This window comes from Tyto alba, unplaced genomic scaffold, assembly GCF_018691265.1.
Source record: "Tyto alba isolate M040663 unplaced genomic scaffold, T.alba_DEE_v4.0 Super-Scaffold_34, whole genome shotgun sequence".
In the NCBI taxonomy this organism is placed as follows: domain Eukaryota; kingdom Metazoa; phylum Chordata; class Aves; order Strigiformes; family Tytonidae; genus Tyto; species Tyto alba.
In genome coordinates, this window is record NW_024881309.1 from 3,974,916 (window position 1) to 3,990,511 (window position 15,596).

General features: G+C 45.3%; 1 protein-coding gene across 5 annotated transcripts; it reads left to right on the forward strand.

Moving 5' to 3' along the window:
* Positions 1-5,830: 5,830 nt before the first annotated feature.
* On the forward strand, positions 5,831-14,943 carry ENTPD4 (ectonucleoside triphosphate diphosphohydrolase 4). Of its 5 annotated transcripts, XR_006166147.1 has the most exons (15): positions 5,832-5,939; positions 6,615-6,767; positions 6,978-7,095; positions 7,367-7,564; positions 7,987-8,192; positions 8,728-8,878; positions 8,963-9,066; positions 9,698-9,757; positions 9,999-10,153; positions 11,688-11,854; positions 12,082-12,406; positions 13,089-13,174; positions 13,402-13,563; positions 13,844-14,355; positions 14,450-14,943. XR_006166147.1 is itself a non-coding variant. In XM_042801560.1 (14 exons), the coding sequence occupies exons 3-14, from the start codon at positions 7,088-7,090 to the stop codon at positions 14,070-14,072; spliced, it is 1,773 nt and encodes a 590-aa protein (XP_042657494.1). In that variant the 5' UTR covers positions 5,831-5,939; positions 6,615-6,767; positions 6,978-7,087; the 3' UTR covers positions 14,073-14,943. The 5 variants fall into 5 exon arrangements, 4 of the variants coding, with proteins under 4 accessions (XP_042657494.1, XP_042657491.1, XP_042657493.1 ...); XM_042801560.1 differs by having other exon boundaries at positions 5,831-5,939; positions 7,987-8,114; positions 13,844-14,943; XM_042801557.1 differs by having other exon boundaries at positions 13,844-14,943.
* Positions 14,944-15,596: the final 653 nt, after the last annotated feature.

Here is a 15,596-nt window from a genome sequence, read left to right on the forward strand (position 1 = left end):
GCACTCTGCAGCTGATTCGGGGGACCCGGTTTTGCTTATCGTGGACACCACGGCTGCGCCCACGGCGATAAGGCAGGAGTGTCCTGCTGGGAGGTGGACACCTTCTGGGAACCACAGAAATTGTACCTTATCTACAAGATCCAGTGAGATATATATCTTTTTCTTTTTTTTTTTTTTTTTTTTCCAAATCTACAAGTTCTTTAACAGCTGAACAACACCTTGGTTTAGGGTGGGTTTTATCCTTTTCACGACCGGCTGCCACCATCACGGGGCTGCAGCAGCGGTGAGGAGCCCGCTGGGGTGAGGAGGGGGAACGCTACTTCACCTCCAGCAGCACAATGCCACATAGCAGCAAATTACAGGGCTTTTTTTTTTTTTTTTTTAATTTAGATGTTCAGCAGCAGGTAATTATATTTTTAATTGTGGAAAGGCCCACTCATGGCATGGTGTAAAGCATTCAGTTTAGAAGGGGGATCACAGCAAATGTATGTCGTTAAGTGCATATGTTTGCAATCTTACTTGCAACCAGCCTGAACTTTTTGTCCCCAGAGCCTGGTTTGTTTTTTTTTTTTTCCACTAGTTTGTGTGCCAGATGCTTACGCTTGAGGAAGGACAGTTTTCATGCGGGAATCACCAGTGCTCACCCCGATTCCCTGTCCTGCATGGTGTGGATGGGTTGCAGCCCCTTCCCGGCACACCGGTGCTCGGCCACTGCCAGCCCCGTGAGCCCTGGCCCTGCTTAGAAATGCTCAAAACCTCAAAAGAAATTTTAAACAGCAAGCCTGGACCTCACTCCCCACAACTGGCCTTAGGTCAAAGGCAGCATCACACTCAGAAGATGCCCTGGAAAAGGGTCTCTCTGACACCAGCGTGGGTTTTTCTGCCCACCCGGGTGCGTTTTGCGATGCCCCTGGGAAGAGGCGGCAGCGGGGAAATATCATCCTCTAGGAAACCCAATGCGTTCCAGTTATTTTTTATCTTTATATTAGCAAACGCCATCAAAACAAGCAAACAGTATTGTTTTGTCTCCGAGGTGAACTGACCCACTTACTTGAACATCAGTGTAAGGCATCCCCTGGTTTTAAGCCCTTGCTGAGCACACTGAGATGCTGGTAGGTAGGTTAGTACTGGAAAATCAAAAACATTAATCCCTGCTCCGGTACAAACTCAGAGCATCTCTTCTTGCCTTGATTCACCAGAGCAGCACTCCAGATTACCAAGGTATTCATTTCACAGCCAGCGTGTATATAACAGGTTCATACGTAACAGATCAACCGCAGGGTATTAGGCTGATGCCAGTGGGAGCCATGAATGCAAAGAAAATTAGAGAGAATTGAGCCCTAATGACGCTGTGGGGTTATTCCTACGCCAAAACAGTCAAAATCTGAAAACTCAGCACTGCAGCTCCGCCGAAGCAAAGCAGACAGATCCAGTACCCATTAACATTTATGCAACCTCAGAGGTAAAGGAGGTGTGGATGCAAGGAATTTGGCCTGTGGGTTTTATTTCAGCGCTCATATAATCTGACCTAATTTACCATTACCTAGCTCAATGGATTAATGGAACAGGGAGAGGCAATACCCAATGTGTATAATTAAGCCTGCCTTTTGTATTACTTCCTGGACCAAATTTTTTCATCAACTTGCCTTTCTGGTTTGAAGCCCCAGGGAAACAATGGGAAAGGCACAGCACATGGTGCTTTCAGGATTGACTGGTGGCACTGGGCAGAGGAGGCTGAAAGGATCCCACGGAGTTTGTTGTGTTTGGGCATGGCTCTTCTTTTTTTTTTTTTTTGTCCTTGTTTATAGCACTTTGCAAAATTAGATCCAGAAAGGAGTCAGAAAACCCTGGCTTGTTGTTCAGGGGATGTAATTTAAAGCTGGGTATGATCCTCCTCTGCCACCAACTCCTCACATGGCCTTGGTCGAATTGTTTAACTCTGATGGGCTTCACCACTTCTTCCGGGCAAGGTTTTGTGTGTTTAAGAGATGGTGAGCAAAAAGGGATGAGATGAGGGCTCTGCAAGTGGGGCCATGGCTGGCAGGCAGTCCTAGCCTGCTGTCACAGTGCAAGCAAATAAAAAATCAGCATTATTTGCCCCGGAGCAAGCGCAGCCAGCACATCTGGGGAAGCCAGGCTGCAGGGATGCCTCTCCAGCTTTGAAATGGGAAGAGGGGCATTTTAGCAAATAAACACAAAAATGCAAGAAGAAAAGTCCAGCTGGCAGACACGGCTCAGCCCTGCCTCCTCCTTCGTACCCCCACCCGCCAGAAAAGCGGGGTGCTCCGCCTCGATCAGCAACAGCAGCTCCCGTATCTGCTGGCCCCGGTACACGCTGCAGGCTGATATTTGGGAGGGTGCGGTGGGGAGGGCGACGTGTTCCCCCGAGATAGGGGCCGGGGCCCCTGCACACACCTTGCTGGGGCTGTCGGGGTCGACCCGCGCGTGTCCGAGAGGCGGTTTTGTCTTTGGAAGTGGCCGATGCCCAAATGTCCCGCTCACGGCGAGCTCGGCGGCGCTGCTCTGGGTCTCCATCGAGCTGCTTTCTCCAGGCACCGATTCAGAGCGAGCCTGATGATTTTAGCAGTGTGGCTTTATCCCAGATTTCCTCCGAATTGCATGGAGGGGGAAGAACAGCAGGATTTGGTGCTTGGAGGAAACCTTCCTCCCATGCCAAACGCTGGGAGCTCTCCGCAGCGGAGCATCCAAGCTAGAATTTGGGCTCGCTTCACCAGCACGAGCAACAGCCAGTGGGGAAGGTTTTGCTCCCACTCGTGATACTGTTAACTGTGGAATGAAATATATTCACAAACAACTAATATTTTCTCCACTGCTGCAAAGAGCATGCATCTGGAAATAATTAGCATGCACAAAACCAACTTGCACATTCCTCCTAGGCCTCCATTTTGTGTCGCCTGCAGACTCTGGCAATGACGTTTTTATCAGCAACTCCCCACTTTTGCATATTGTTCAATATTTCTAACACCCAGCCTGGCCCAGGCCAACCGCTGACCAAAGCTTGCCAGTGATGCAGAAACCATGCTTAGCCCTCAGCAAACCACCCCCCAGCGCAGCCTTTTTGTTTGCATGGTTTGATGGCAGTGCTGGCGCTTTTTTTTTTTTTGCTCATCTCCACAAAGCCTTCACCGCCACTGACATGCTCCTACTTGTGCCTTCGTCTCTGTAGATGACGGCAGCATCGGGAACCGCTTGCCCTGAAGCCATTTCCCCCAGAGTCACAAGTTGCAGCGACTACTTTTGGGTGGAATTCAGCTTGGAAAGGGACTGAGGGGCTGCCCACAGTTGCCGGGTTTTCAGCTGCGTGGCTACTGGGAGCCCATGCAATGCCAGGATGGGTCCCACCAGCCGGGTGGTTGAATGTCCACCGTGCTGAGCAAGGATGGGGAAGCCCTGAAGGGACACGTGCTCCTCGCTCAGTGGGACAACAGGCTCAGCATCTTCGCTGGGCTGAACCCCTGGTTGAGGTTTGCTCGCTCCTCCAAGCCCTCGTGCTGACACCAGCGCCGGGAGCTGCCCCAGGGCTCCACGTTTCTCCTGCAAAACCAGAGCAGGTCTAAGAAGTCCTTCTCCCCGGAGGTCCTGTCATTAGCTCGGTATAATTCCCCGTCCCAGAGCTCCTGCTTTCTTGCCCAGGGCCGCATCCAGCTGTGCTGGGGATGGGTTGCACAGCAAGCACAACTTTCCCTGCAAGATTAATACTCTGTGCTCTGCTTCAGTCCAAACTAACAAGGGATATAGACCCACGGACAAGAGGTGCAACGCTTAAAAAGCACTTTAACTGTTGTGAGAAAACACACTGGAGACAATTAGTTCTTAGCGCACAGCTAAGTAGCTGGGGTGAGCCTTGGAGGGAAGCATAGCCCTGACCCCACCCTGGTTATCCGGCGGTTAAATCCAGTGTGCAAATCCCGGTGTGCAAAACCCAGTGTGCAAAATCAGCCTGCAAAACTTGGCGGACAAAATGTGGTGTGTAAAACCTGGGGTGCAAAATCTGGTGTGTAAAATCTGGTAAACCTCAGCGTGCAAAACACAGTGCGCAAAACCCAGTGGTGCAAAACCCAGTGCTCAAATCCCGGTGTGCAAAACCCAGTGCGCAAATCCTGGCATGCAAAACCCAGTGTGCAAAAATCAGCATGCAAAACCTGGTGGACAAAATGTGGCGTGTAAAACCTGTGGTGCAAAACCCGGCGTGTAAAACCCAGTGTGCAAAAGCTGTCGTGCAAAATCCAGCACATAAAACCCAGATGTGAAACCCAGCGCATGGGCTCAGCAGGTCTGCCCCAGGACAACTGGGTGTGCTGGCAGCTCTGCGCCCAGTGGGAAGCAAAAGCCAAAGTGTTTTTGAGAAGCTCTGACAGCGGCTGGAGAGGCAAAGATGAAAGTTTCTCATGTGAGTAGAGAAAGGGGAAGAGGAAACGCAGCAGAAAATGAATTTGTGTGAAACCCCGCTGTCTTCCACATTCCCCGCCGGTTGGAGGAGTCCTGCAGAGGATTCTGCTCAGAGCAACGTGGCTCCTTGGTCACATCTGCTTTTCATAAGGGCACCAGACAATCCTGGCTCTGCTGCTTCACCCCGGGCCAGGTTTGGTTTCTCTGTTCCCAGTATGACCATGGCTTTCAAAAGGCAGGAGCAGCTCTGGATGCTCCTGTGAAATGCATGGCAGAGGCTCGATGCTCCTTCGCTTAAGGGCTTGGCGCTGCCTGAAGGCAAAGCCTTCCTGGGGTGTTCATGCTGGGCCATCCGAAATACAGCCTTGCACCTGAGCGACGACAGAGGCGTGTCATGGACAGACAGACGGACAAAGAGCAGGTACAGAAAATGACAGCAGCCATCAGGCTGGGCCTTCGGTTTTATTCCAGTTCCCTCCTGCTGAGCTCCCAGGGATGAAGGCAAAATCTGCAATACAGCAATTTGTGCTGGCAGAAGGAATGAGAAGTGGAGAAGCCTGAGCAGCCCGGCAGGTCCAGCTCCTCCTCTCTGCAAATGAGCAGCGACTGCAGGGGATCAGTTTTTGACCTTACCAAGTCACCCGGCCCATCCCTTACTCCTGGAAAAGCAGCATTTAACCCACCAGAGCTTTATGCGCCTCCCTCCAAGCCTGCACCTGGACGCACGTTCATCGCCACGCGGGTGGTTTTGCTCACACCTCTTTCCCCGCGAGCCTTTCTGCGGGGTTATCCCTGCTATTCATCCGTTAGAGTCGCCGGGATAAACTTTCTTCTTTTCAGTTCTCCGAAGGGAGAACTTGAGAATCTTGGAGCGGTGTGGGCACAAGCTGTGCTGCCGCTCAGTGGCAACGCACAGGAGGGTTCCTTGCTTTGCCAGTGGATTTTCAGCCCCTTCGAGGCAAGGAGAGGCTTTTTTCTTGCTTTTTTTTTTTAAACCAGATTCATTTATTACTTACATCATAAATATGTATATGTTTATTACAGGTGCTACAATACCATTGTATATTTATAATATATACAAATACTTTTCTTTATATTTTTGTATTTATAAATTCCTATTTATATGTTTATGTACTGTCTACATTTGTCTATCTATACCAGCAACGTAAGATCACTTGCACAGCCCGGCAGTGGTTGACCCCAACGCGCTATAAATTAACATTAACCCATCGGTACCTCCCTGGCCACATCCCCGGCCTGGCCACGCCCCTTCGCGCATGGCCACACCTCTCACCTGTAACCACGCCTGCTCGTACCCCCGTGGCCACGCCCCCCACGCACGGCCACACCTCTCACCTGTAGCCGCGCCTCCTCGCAGCCCGTGGCCACGCCCCCCGCACGGTCACGCCCCCGGGGGAATCCCTTCCCCGCCAGCCCGCGCGCCGTGGGTGTGCGTCACGTCCGGCGGCGGGACCCGGAAGTGGTGCTGTGGGCGGTTGCTATGCGGCGGGCCGGCGGCGGGCCCGGAGGTGAGGGCGGCGATGGCGGCTCCGCGGCTGGGCAGGGGGAACGGGCGGCGGGGGCGGGGAGGATCCCTCCGGGTTGCCGGGACAGGCTCCCGCCGCCGGGGGTGCTGCCGCGTTTGTAGCGAGCGGAGTGGGGGGGTGAGGCCAGGCCGGGCGGCCTGCCCGCAGCCGGGCCCCTGCCCGTCCTTCTCCTTGCCGGTGCCCGCTGCCCGGTTGTGGGCGCAGGGACTTCGTGGCACCTCGGGCGGGTGTTTTCGTAAGGATGGGGCGTGTGCGGAAGGGCTGTGAGACCAGCTGGGGGTGGTGGAGAAAGAGCCAGTCCTAACCTGGGCAGAAGTGTCAGCATTTACGCGGCGGTGTGGGGTTTTATGTTGTTTTTTTTTCTTTTTTTTAAATGTCGTTGATGTTATGTTACGCTTTGGGGACTGGCTTTGCAAGTGGTGGCAGAGCTGTAGGTACTCGGTTAGTGAAGGCCCTGGGTGGCAGGCGGGCTGCTGCATGGCCAGCTTTGGCCTCCCTGGGCAGAGGGGTGCGTGGCCGCGCTCCAGGAGGCCTCAGCCAGAGCGGGTGGGCCAGGGCTGCGTCCAGCCGGGCTTTGACTGTCCCTGGGGATGGAGACTGCACAACCTCTCTGGGCAACCTGTTCCACTGTCCCACGGTTTATTTTCTTATGTTCAGGTGCAATATTTCAGTTTGTGCCTAGTGCCTCTTGTCCTGTCACTGGGCGCCACTGAGAAGAGTTTGCTTCCTTCTTTACATTCTCCAGTCATGCATTGATGCGCCATCTCTTCCCCAGGCAGATCAGGCCCAGCTTTCTCCATTTGTCGTCATGTAAGAGCTGCTTCAGTACCTTAATTGTCTTTGTGGTCCTACACTGAACAATGTGTATTTCTTGTCCTGGGGAGCCCCAGACTGCACCTACCACTCCCAGTGTGGCCTCCCCAGTGCTGAGGAGAGGGGAAGGATCAACGCCCTTGAATTGCTGGCAATGCTCTTCATAATGCTGGCTAGAAGATCATCTGTGTTTTATTTTTAATTCAGGAACAGAAGAGCGATGGCTTTGAGAATGACTGATGTGCCTTGTCAGGCTGAGGTGGCCAGCTGATGTTTGAACACCAGCTGGTCTTTCTCTCTGCTGGCCATATCCCAAAATGGGGAGGTAAGAATCCGAAAGGAACTGTCAAATTAAACTGTCGCGTCTTTTAAGTGAAGGACAGAGAACCTTATCATGAGTTCATGGCTAATGATTAATTCAAAGCTGTGAATAGTGCCTTGAGTACACTTGACCATGAGCAAAGCAAAGCTAGAGCAGAGCAAAGTAAATAGTTTTATGAAGAATCTGTTTGTCCTTACCTTGTGTCAGAGTGCATTGTGCTTCTTTTTGGTAATAAAGCCCATTCTTAAAGCAAATTATCTTCTTTGAATTTTAGGATCAGCATCTCATGTTTGCTTCCTGCTTCCTGGCACTTCAGCATCTCTCCAGTGGGATGTCCACGTATTTTCAACACCACCTTGCGACAAATCGTTGTGATAGGAATACTTGCTGCTGCTGTCTCTTTGCTTTACTACTCTCTGGTAGTCATCCGCAATAAGTATGGACGTGCATACAGGGACAAGAGATTCCACAGGTGAGAGCTGGAAAGACTTTTGTGGAAAGGAAGGAAATGGAGTGTTGGTGTGAAAGAGAAAACGCTGAAAAGTCACATCTGTAAAATACATGAATGGGGTGGAAAAAGCATGAGGAAAACTTCCTGCTTTTTTATGAAGCTTTCTCTAAGTTGATTTTAATTAATCAGTAATTCCACTTTCTAATATCTTATGTACCTGTAGCAGCTTGGTAAATCTATAGGTGCAAAAGTTACTGTGTAATACATTATTTTGGAAATTACTTTTAGTATTCTGGGAATTTGATTCTTATTAGTGGCACTTCACTTTTTTTCTTCAGCGACATTACAGTAGTGGAAACTGTTGTCCTGATTTGAGTCTGATGTCAAGAAAAACTTCCGTATGGAACTTAATTGCCATGTAGTAATGCCTGATTTTCTTCTAGATATCTCGCCCGAGTAACTGACACTGAGGCTACAGATACAAACAACCCCAATCTGAACTACGGAATCGTTGTGGACTGTGGCAGCAGCGGCTCTAGGATTTTTGTGTATTGTTGGCCAAGGCACAATGGTAATCCACATGATCTGTTGGACATCAAACAGATGAGGGACAAAACCAGAAAGCCAGTGGTTATGAAAATTAAACCAGGTACTGGAAAGAAATCAGTTTTAGATGCAATTTGCTAGATAGTTGCCTATCCTAACTCTGCTTTTTCAAACCCGGTATTTAAAGTGTCTGGGTAAAGGACACTTGCAAGTTGTCAGCATGGCACTCCTCCAGATTTCTTCGGGCTTGGTTTGCAGAGAGCTTTGTTCAGCTTTAAAGGTTGAAATATGACACTGATGGGCAGGAGGGCGAGGTTTCTCTGGGGACTAAGACAGTTGCCGGTTCAGTTGTCAGTTAACTTGGTTCTGTTTGTTTAGTGAATAAATAATTGGCTTTCTGTAAGGCTATTTGAACCAATTATATAAATAGTAATGTATTTAGTACAGGGTTTTGTTCATTGTTTAGAGGATGCTAAATTGTTAGTTTCAATCTTATTTTCTTATTTCTGTAGTTAATTTCCTGGGTTTGGCTTGGGGTTGTTGTTTTCTTCTCTGTGCATTATCTGTGGTTATCAAGATTTTCCAGGAAATGCCCAAAGCTTGAGCTGCTTCACTCTCCTATTTATCTGTTTCACTAGGCATTTCAGAGTTTGCCAGCTCTCCTGAAAAGGTCAGCGATTATATTTCCCCACTTCTGAGCTTTGCTGCCGAACACGTGCCACGTGCAAAACACAAAGAGACTCCTCTTTATATTCTGTGCACTGCAGGAATGAGGATTCTGCCAGAAAGGTTATTGGCTGTCTTATTTTTAGCATTTAGAATAGCAGTCCTGGTGTGTCTGACTATTTTTAACTTCAAAATGTAATTTTGCAGCCAGCAGAAGGCAATACTTGAAGATCTGCTCACTGATATTCCCGTGCATTTTGATTTTCTGTTTTCGGACTCGCATGCAGAGGTTATTTCAGGGAAACAGGAAGGTAGGTTAACATCAGAAAAATTATCTTTGAAATGTTTATAACTTTCACAGTATAACTTGGATCATTTTATTTTTGTTGCTTTTTAAAATTCTGGTTTGGTTGAGAGACCTTGTTCTTCAGTAGCAACATATGGAGTGTGGAGATGATCATCTGCTGTGATCTTCTAACTTGTCTAAATGTTTTCTAATTAGCAGTGAAAATAACTTATATGTGTTTAGCAGGAATTCTAGTCCATTTTCTCTGGTTTTGGGGAGGGAGGGGCGGAGATAAGGTATAACGTTCTCGATGGAAGAAACTTTGCAGGGAAAAATGGTTTCTAAAGAAGCAACATTTTGATGTGGTCAACTCACTAGAGTTAGCTTAAAAACATGTTAAAAGCTAACCTGCTTTCTTTGAAATTTACACATCAGACTGTCTTTAATACACTGAATTAGGCTTTTTATCATAGCTCTGACTTGGGAGAGGAGGACTAGAATAATTTGTCAGGAATGTTTAACTTCTAAGTATTTTATATAGTAAAATATGAGCAGTAACATATCTTAACTCATATGCAAAAAATCCCTCTTTGTTTTTAAGATTATATGTACCAGGTATTCCTGAAATGTCCAAATATGTTTTCTTATGCACGTAGGAGTATATGCATGGATTGGCATCAACTTTGTTCTTGGAAGATTTGAACACACAGATGATGGTAAGTATTTCAATTGTCAATTGGATTTTAGGAAGGATTTTAAGCACGTTCCTGTGCACTGTTGATGGAATGTTTTTAGAGAGAGATATTGGTGTATAGTGCGTGTGCTGATGTTGGCTTACTTTGTATGTGAAATTTCAGAGATCTGCATTACTACAAAAAAGTTAACTGGAAGCAGTGTGCTGCTGCTTTAGGCCCGTCCTAGTTGTATTTCTTAATGCCTTTTTATTGTTTTATCCAGAGGATGAAGCGATTGTGGAGGTGCATGTCCCAGGCAGTGAAAACAAAGAGGCTATCTTCCGTAAGAGGACAGTGGGTATTCTTGACATGGGCGGAGTGTCGACTCAGATAGCATACGAAGTCCCTAAAACTGTAAGCTTTGCCTCTTCACAGCAGGTTATTATCTGTGCAACTTTCTTCTTTTCCTTTTGATTTATTTTAATGCATATTTGTTGTTGTTTTGTTTTTGTTTTGAGTCCTGTTCTTCATTACATCACATTCCAAAACCAAGGCAAGAAAAGATGGCAAATACAAGTCCTTCATCAGCTAAGCAATTCATTTGTATTTTGTTCATTCAGAAAGTTTATTTCAATTAGTATAATTTGATACTAATTTTTAAGTTTAAGTGGGCGTGCATTGTTTGTGTGTGTATGTATGTACAATTTTTAAATTTGTGTTATAATTAAGAGACTGTATTCTGGAGTTTGGAAACCAAACGTGTGGTGATTCTTATATAAGAACTTATATAAGATACGCCTTTTCCTTCAGGCTGGATTGGTAGAAACTGAATTAACAGGACATGGGAGTAACAGTACAGTTTGTTTAAATATCACTTACATACTCAGCACAGTTCATCTGTTGTAGGAAGCAAATTTCTTTGTTGCAAGTCTTGGAACATAAATTGCTTTAACTTCAATCCACAGAGTTTGAGAGTAATTCCTGAATTTTTGAAGTTGGTTGACCTCCCAATTACGAAATTGAGAAATTATCTAAAGTAAGACTAGTATAAAAGCCCTATGTTTTGACTCTCTGCACTGTTACAATGATGTATATATTTATTTTTTTTAAAACCTTCCTGTGAAATGATGCATTTTCATTATTACAGGTTTTAATAACTACACTGCCTTTCAGACAGATGGTGTAACAAATAGTTTGGCCTGTTAAAAGAAAGTACAGGCATTTCGATTCAGAGCAGATCGCCCCAGTTAGATATGAATGGGAAATAGGAAGAGTTGCAGTCCGTTGGTGATGACTGTTGTATGGCTCTGTCTGAACATAAGCTGATATAAAATAGGTATTCTGGTCATGGAGCCTCCCCAGGTTCCCAGACAGAATGACAAGAGTCAAACAACTGACTGTGATGCTTACAGCTCCAGTGCTGTTTTTCATTTACAATGTCAGCTGGAAGCCCTGCAGCGTTACGCCACGTTTCTGAGTGCCTTCTACATGAAGTGCTTCCTCTACGCATCTCTTAAATACCTGCAAGTGACTGATGTGTGGTATGTGAGGAGACCTGAGTGACTGATGGGTCTCCTGAGCACTCCAGATTGGAAAAGGAAGAACAGCTCTGCTGGGCAGCCCTTAAATCTGTCTAGCCTAGCAATGAGTAGTACGGGGACTCAGAAAAGGTAGCGCTGAGTTTAGTAGCCACAACATGTTCTTTTTTATAGGAGAAGATACTTCAAGGTCCATAGTAGCAGTTGCTGGCCTTTACAGTTCCTTGAGTATCAGTAGTGATAATGCAGTTCTCTGCAATCAGTATGCTTTGCTCTCCCTATGAAGTAGAAGGTATGTGGACCCATGAAAAGCAAAATAGATGAGTAGTGAATAAAGTTTAAAGATGTCAAGGGCATCCCGTTGTCCAGAGAACTCATCTTTAGGTTCTGGTTCGTATTGTTTATACTTTATCTTGGTGCTTGTGTTCCTACAGGAGGAAGTAGCCAAAAACTTACTTGCAGAATTCAACTTGGGCTGTGATGCTCATCAAACTGAGCACGTATATAGAGTCTACGTTGCAACATTCCTTGGCTTTGGAGGAAATGCAGCACGCCAGAGATATGAAGACAGTCTGTTTACCAGTACAGTGCTTAAAAACAGGTAGCTGGCTGCAGCCCCTTGGGGTTAAGGGTTCTGTGCGTCACCAGGCTCAGTAACCCCTTAACTTGAATACATTTACTAAAGTGTCCTGACAAAAAACTTACTTTCTACAGCGTGCTGCATGCAATGCTGAAGTTTCTTTAATGGAGGATGCTTTTGACCGTGTTGTATCTCAGAGCTTGATGTTTCTGATACGCAGTTGCTACTGTGCTTGTTCTTTTATACAGACTGCTGGGCAAACAGACTGGCATGACTTCTGATTCGCCCTACCTAGATCCTTGCCTGCCCCTGGATGCTCAGGATGAGATCCAGCGGAACGGACAGATAATGTATTTGCGGGGAACAGGAGATTTTAATCTGTGTCGTGAAATTATTCAACCGTTCATGAATAAGACTAATGAAACACAGACATCTCTTAATGGTGTCTATCAGCCTGTTGTGCACTTTCAGAACAGTGAATTCTATGGTTTCTCAGAGTTCTACTACTGCACCGAGGATGTGTTACGCATGGGAGGAGATTACAATGCTGCTAAATTTACTAAAGCTGCAAAGGTAGCGTTCTTGAGAGAAACTTTTTCTAATTCAAAACAATACTCTCCAGAAGTATTTTGTTCTGAAATTCTTGAGACAAAAATCTACCTTTAAAGATCCAATAAGCTCTTGCAGGGCATCTCTTATCCTCGTTGGGTTTTCTTTCGGAATACTTGTTTTAAGGCACAATAGTAAAATTGACTGACTCTAGAGGTAACGGGAATCATGGTAGTCAAGTTCCAGCAGAACCATTAATAATGGGGAAATCCATGCTGCTTCCACCCCTTGCTTCTTTTTAGGAATGTCTTAGTTGTTGTTTAGAAAAAGAATTCCTTTTCCTCTTGCTTTATACATTTTGTACCAGTTTCCTGGGTGTTAGTCCTAACAGGGATCAGTCTGTTCGGGACAGTTTAAAGTAAGGCTACAACATAAAGTAGAAGAATATGACCTGCTTTGTCTCAGTGCCTTAAAAATAGGTTGTCTATTTGTCACCTCCAAGTGCATGAGCAAGGAATTTTAAGTGCTACTGGATATTAATTTAACCATAAATGTCAAGTGTGGATCAAAATGTTACAGAAAATACCACGACATTTTTGTCTTTTCCTGCTTTCAGTATTTACAGAGCCTCTTCTGTGGCATTTTTTCTTCTCAAGGCAGAAGCAATGTTAAAGTCTTTTTTTCTTTTTTTTTTTTTTTCTTGAAGGATTATTGTGCCACTAAGTGGTCTGTCCTAAGAGAACGTTTTGACCGTGGTCTTTATGCATCACATGCTGATCTCCACAGATTGAAGTAAGTATTTGTGTTTGTACAGCAAATTCATTCATGCAGAGTTGCCAGGGAGAGGTCAAGGTCATGTCCAAATAATCCATTTAACGAAATCATTGAAAGTGTGAATATAACCTTAAATATTGCATCAGCCATTAAAAAAAATACTGATAATTGTGTCTAACTGTGTGCTCCCTGGTCCTCTGAGACTTTGTAACTGCTGGCCTGACCATATGCCACTCTTTCTATAGGTACCAGTGTTTTAAGTCTGCCTGGATGTATGAAGTATTTCACAGTGGTTTCTCTTTTCCTGCGAGTTACAGCAATTTGAAAACAGCTCTGCAGGTTTATGATAAAGAGGTGCAATGGACTTTGGGAGCCATTCTTTACCGAACACGGTTTTTACCTTTAAGGTACCAGTTGTTTTCTTAAGTGTCTGGAAAGAGCGTTTGGGTGGAAGGTGTGGGAGTTCTGAGAAGGGAAGCAGTGCAGTGGTAGCAAAGCAGCTGACAGACAGGGGGAGACAAGACACTGTTTCTAGTGCATTATATCTAACCTCAGTACATATTTGGTAGCTCAAGTAATGCTTTATAAAGACAGTTCTACTAAAGTGGGCTCTCTTTCCTGTGGTGAGATAGTTGGGAGGCAGTCAGATTTGCAACTTATGTCCGTTATCCCTTTGCTTCTTTTCAGAGACATCCAGCAAGAAAACTTCCGTGGAAGTCATTCCCACTGGAGGAGCTTCTCCTTTGTTTACAATCACTATTTGTTTTTTGTCTGTTTTCTGATTGTGCTGCTCTCCATCCTGCTTTACTTGCTAAGGCTCAGACGGATCCACAGACGAATGTTGCATAACAGTTCGTCTACTTCCCTATGGATTGAGGAAGGCATCCCACCACAGAAGATTACAGGACCCTTATGAGATGCTGTGATGGAGAGCTTTTATTGGACTTGCTACACAAAAAGCCATTTTTGCCTCAGGGTTCCTCCTTTTTGTCCCTTTTAAACCATTGAAGAAGCAGATTGCCCAGAGTGTGTAATACAGCTAGGCTTTGGAAATATGGGAAAATGGGGTCAACTTGGCTTAGTCTCATTAGACAATATCTGCCAAATTTTTTTTTTTTCTGTATTGCACTTTTGTGTGTAATGGGACGAGCAAAGGCTCGTTGTCAGTAGATGAGTAGCAGCAGCTTAAGCTACGCATGGTAAGAGAATGAGTGTGAATTCTCATCCTCCGGGTGAGATTGCGAGACACTGTTAGCTAGGATGAATGAGGACTGTTTTTATTTTCTTTTCCAGATTCCAGGATTGATATTACTTCTCAGTTCTGAGTCTCCTCAGTCAAAGAAACGGAAGTGCAGGGTTTTCAAAAGCAGTAAGAAAACAACCGTTTAGGACAGCTTATCTGATTATATTCTGGAATAAGTACTGTGATGGAGAAGAAAAATCTATTGCACCGAATGCTGTGCTTCCACAAAACTGCTTAAATCAGTTTTGTTTATTTGTGACGGTTTCCCCTTTTTCTGTCTTGGAAGCTGCATCCTCCTAGTGGCAAAGGTCACTATTTTTTAATCTTTTATTTCTATTTCACAATCATTCAGAGAGATCTCTGAAACTCCAGTAAGGTGAAGACAACTGGAATATGTCTAGGCTTTTGTTCCTGCTAGAGTAGACATGCACAGTGTCTTTTTCTGGTTTTGAGTACTTTGCTTTGTTAATTTATATTTTATTTAAAACTGTTAATTTTACTTGGAAGTAAATTTGTCCATGATTAAAAGTGGGATTTATATGAACTTCTGGCGTGTGGACATTTTATTGCACAGTATCACTTCTGTTCTCACTGTTTGTATCAAACTGGCAAAACTTTTTTCTCTTCTAGTAGGTGTGAATATGTTGGAAAACTGGATGCTGTTTCCAGTATTGGAGAGCTAGATGCATTGATACCATTTTTGTCATATTTAAGTTGCAGTTTATTCATCTAAAAATCTAGATACTTCAGATTGGTTTATAGTCTACTTTTGATATGCTTGCTTTTGCCTTTGTCTAGAAAGCTTAGGCTTGATCTAAATTTAGGTGCTAAACTTCCTGTTCCTTCTATCCAGGGTGTCTGCTAGATGGCTGTGTTGCAGTCATAAAAATTAACTGGATATGTGGTGGAATTCTGAAATGGCAACAGAATCTTTTAACTGAATGTTCAGAAATAACAAATAGCATCTTCCTTCTATAAGGAATTTTTGTACCTGACAAGTCTAAGCACTTCAGCAGAGAGTCTGGTTTGCATTTTGCTATTTTTTGAGCACCATCTGAGTGAATGCTCAGATAATACACCTCTCGCTTCTCATGTCTGGAACTGTGGTACAAACTTGCTGCACTCGTAGGCTGATAAGAATTAGCAGAAAACTGACACTGCCAATTGTTACAGAGCCTGTACTTCCTGTTTCTGAGA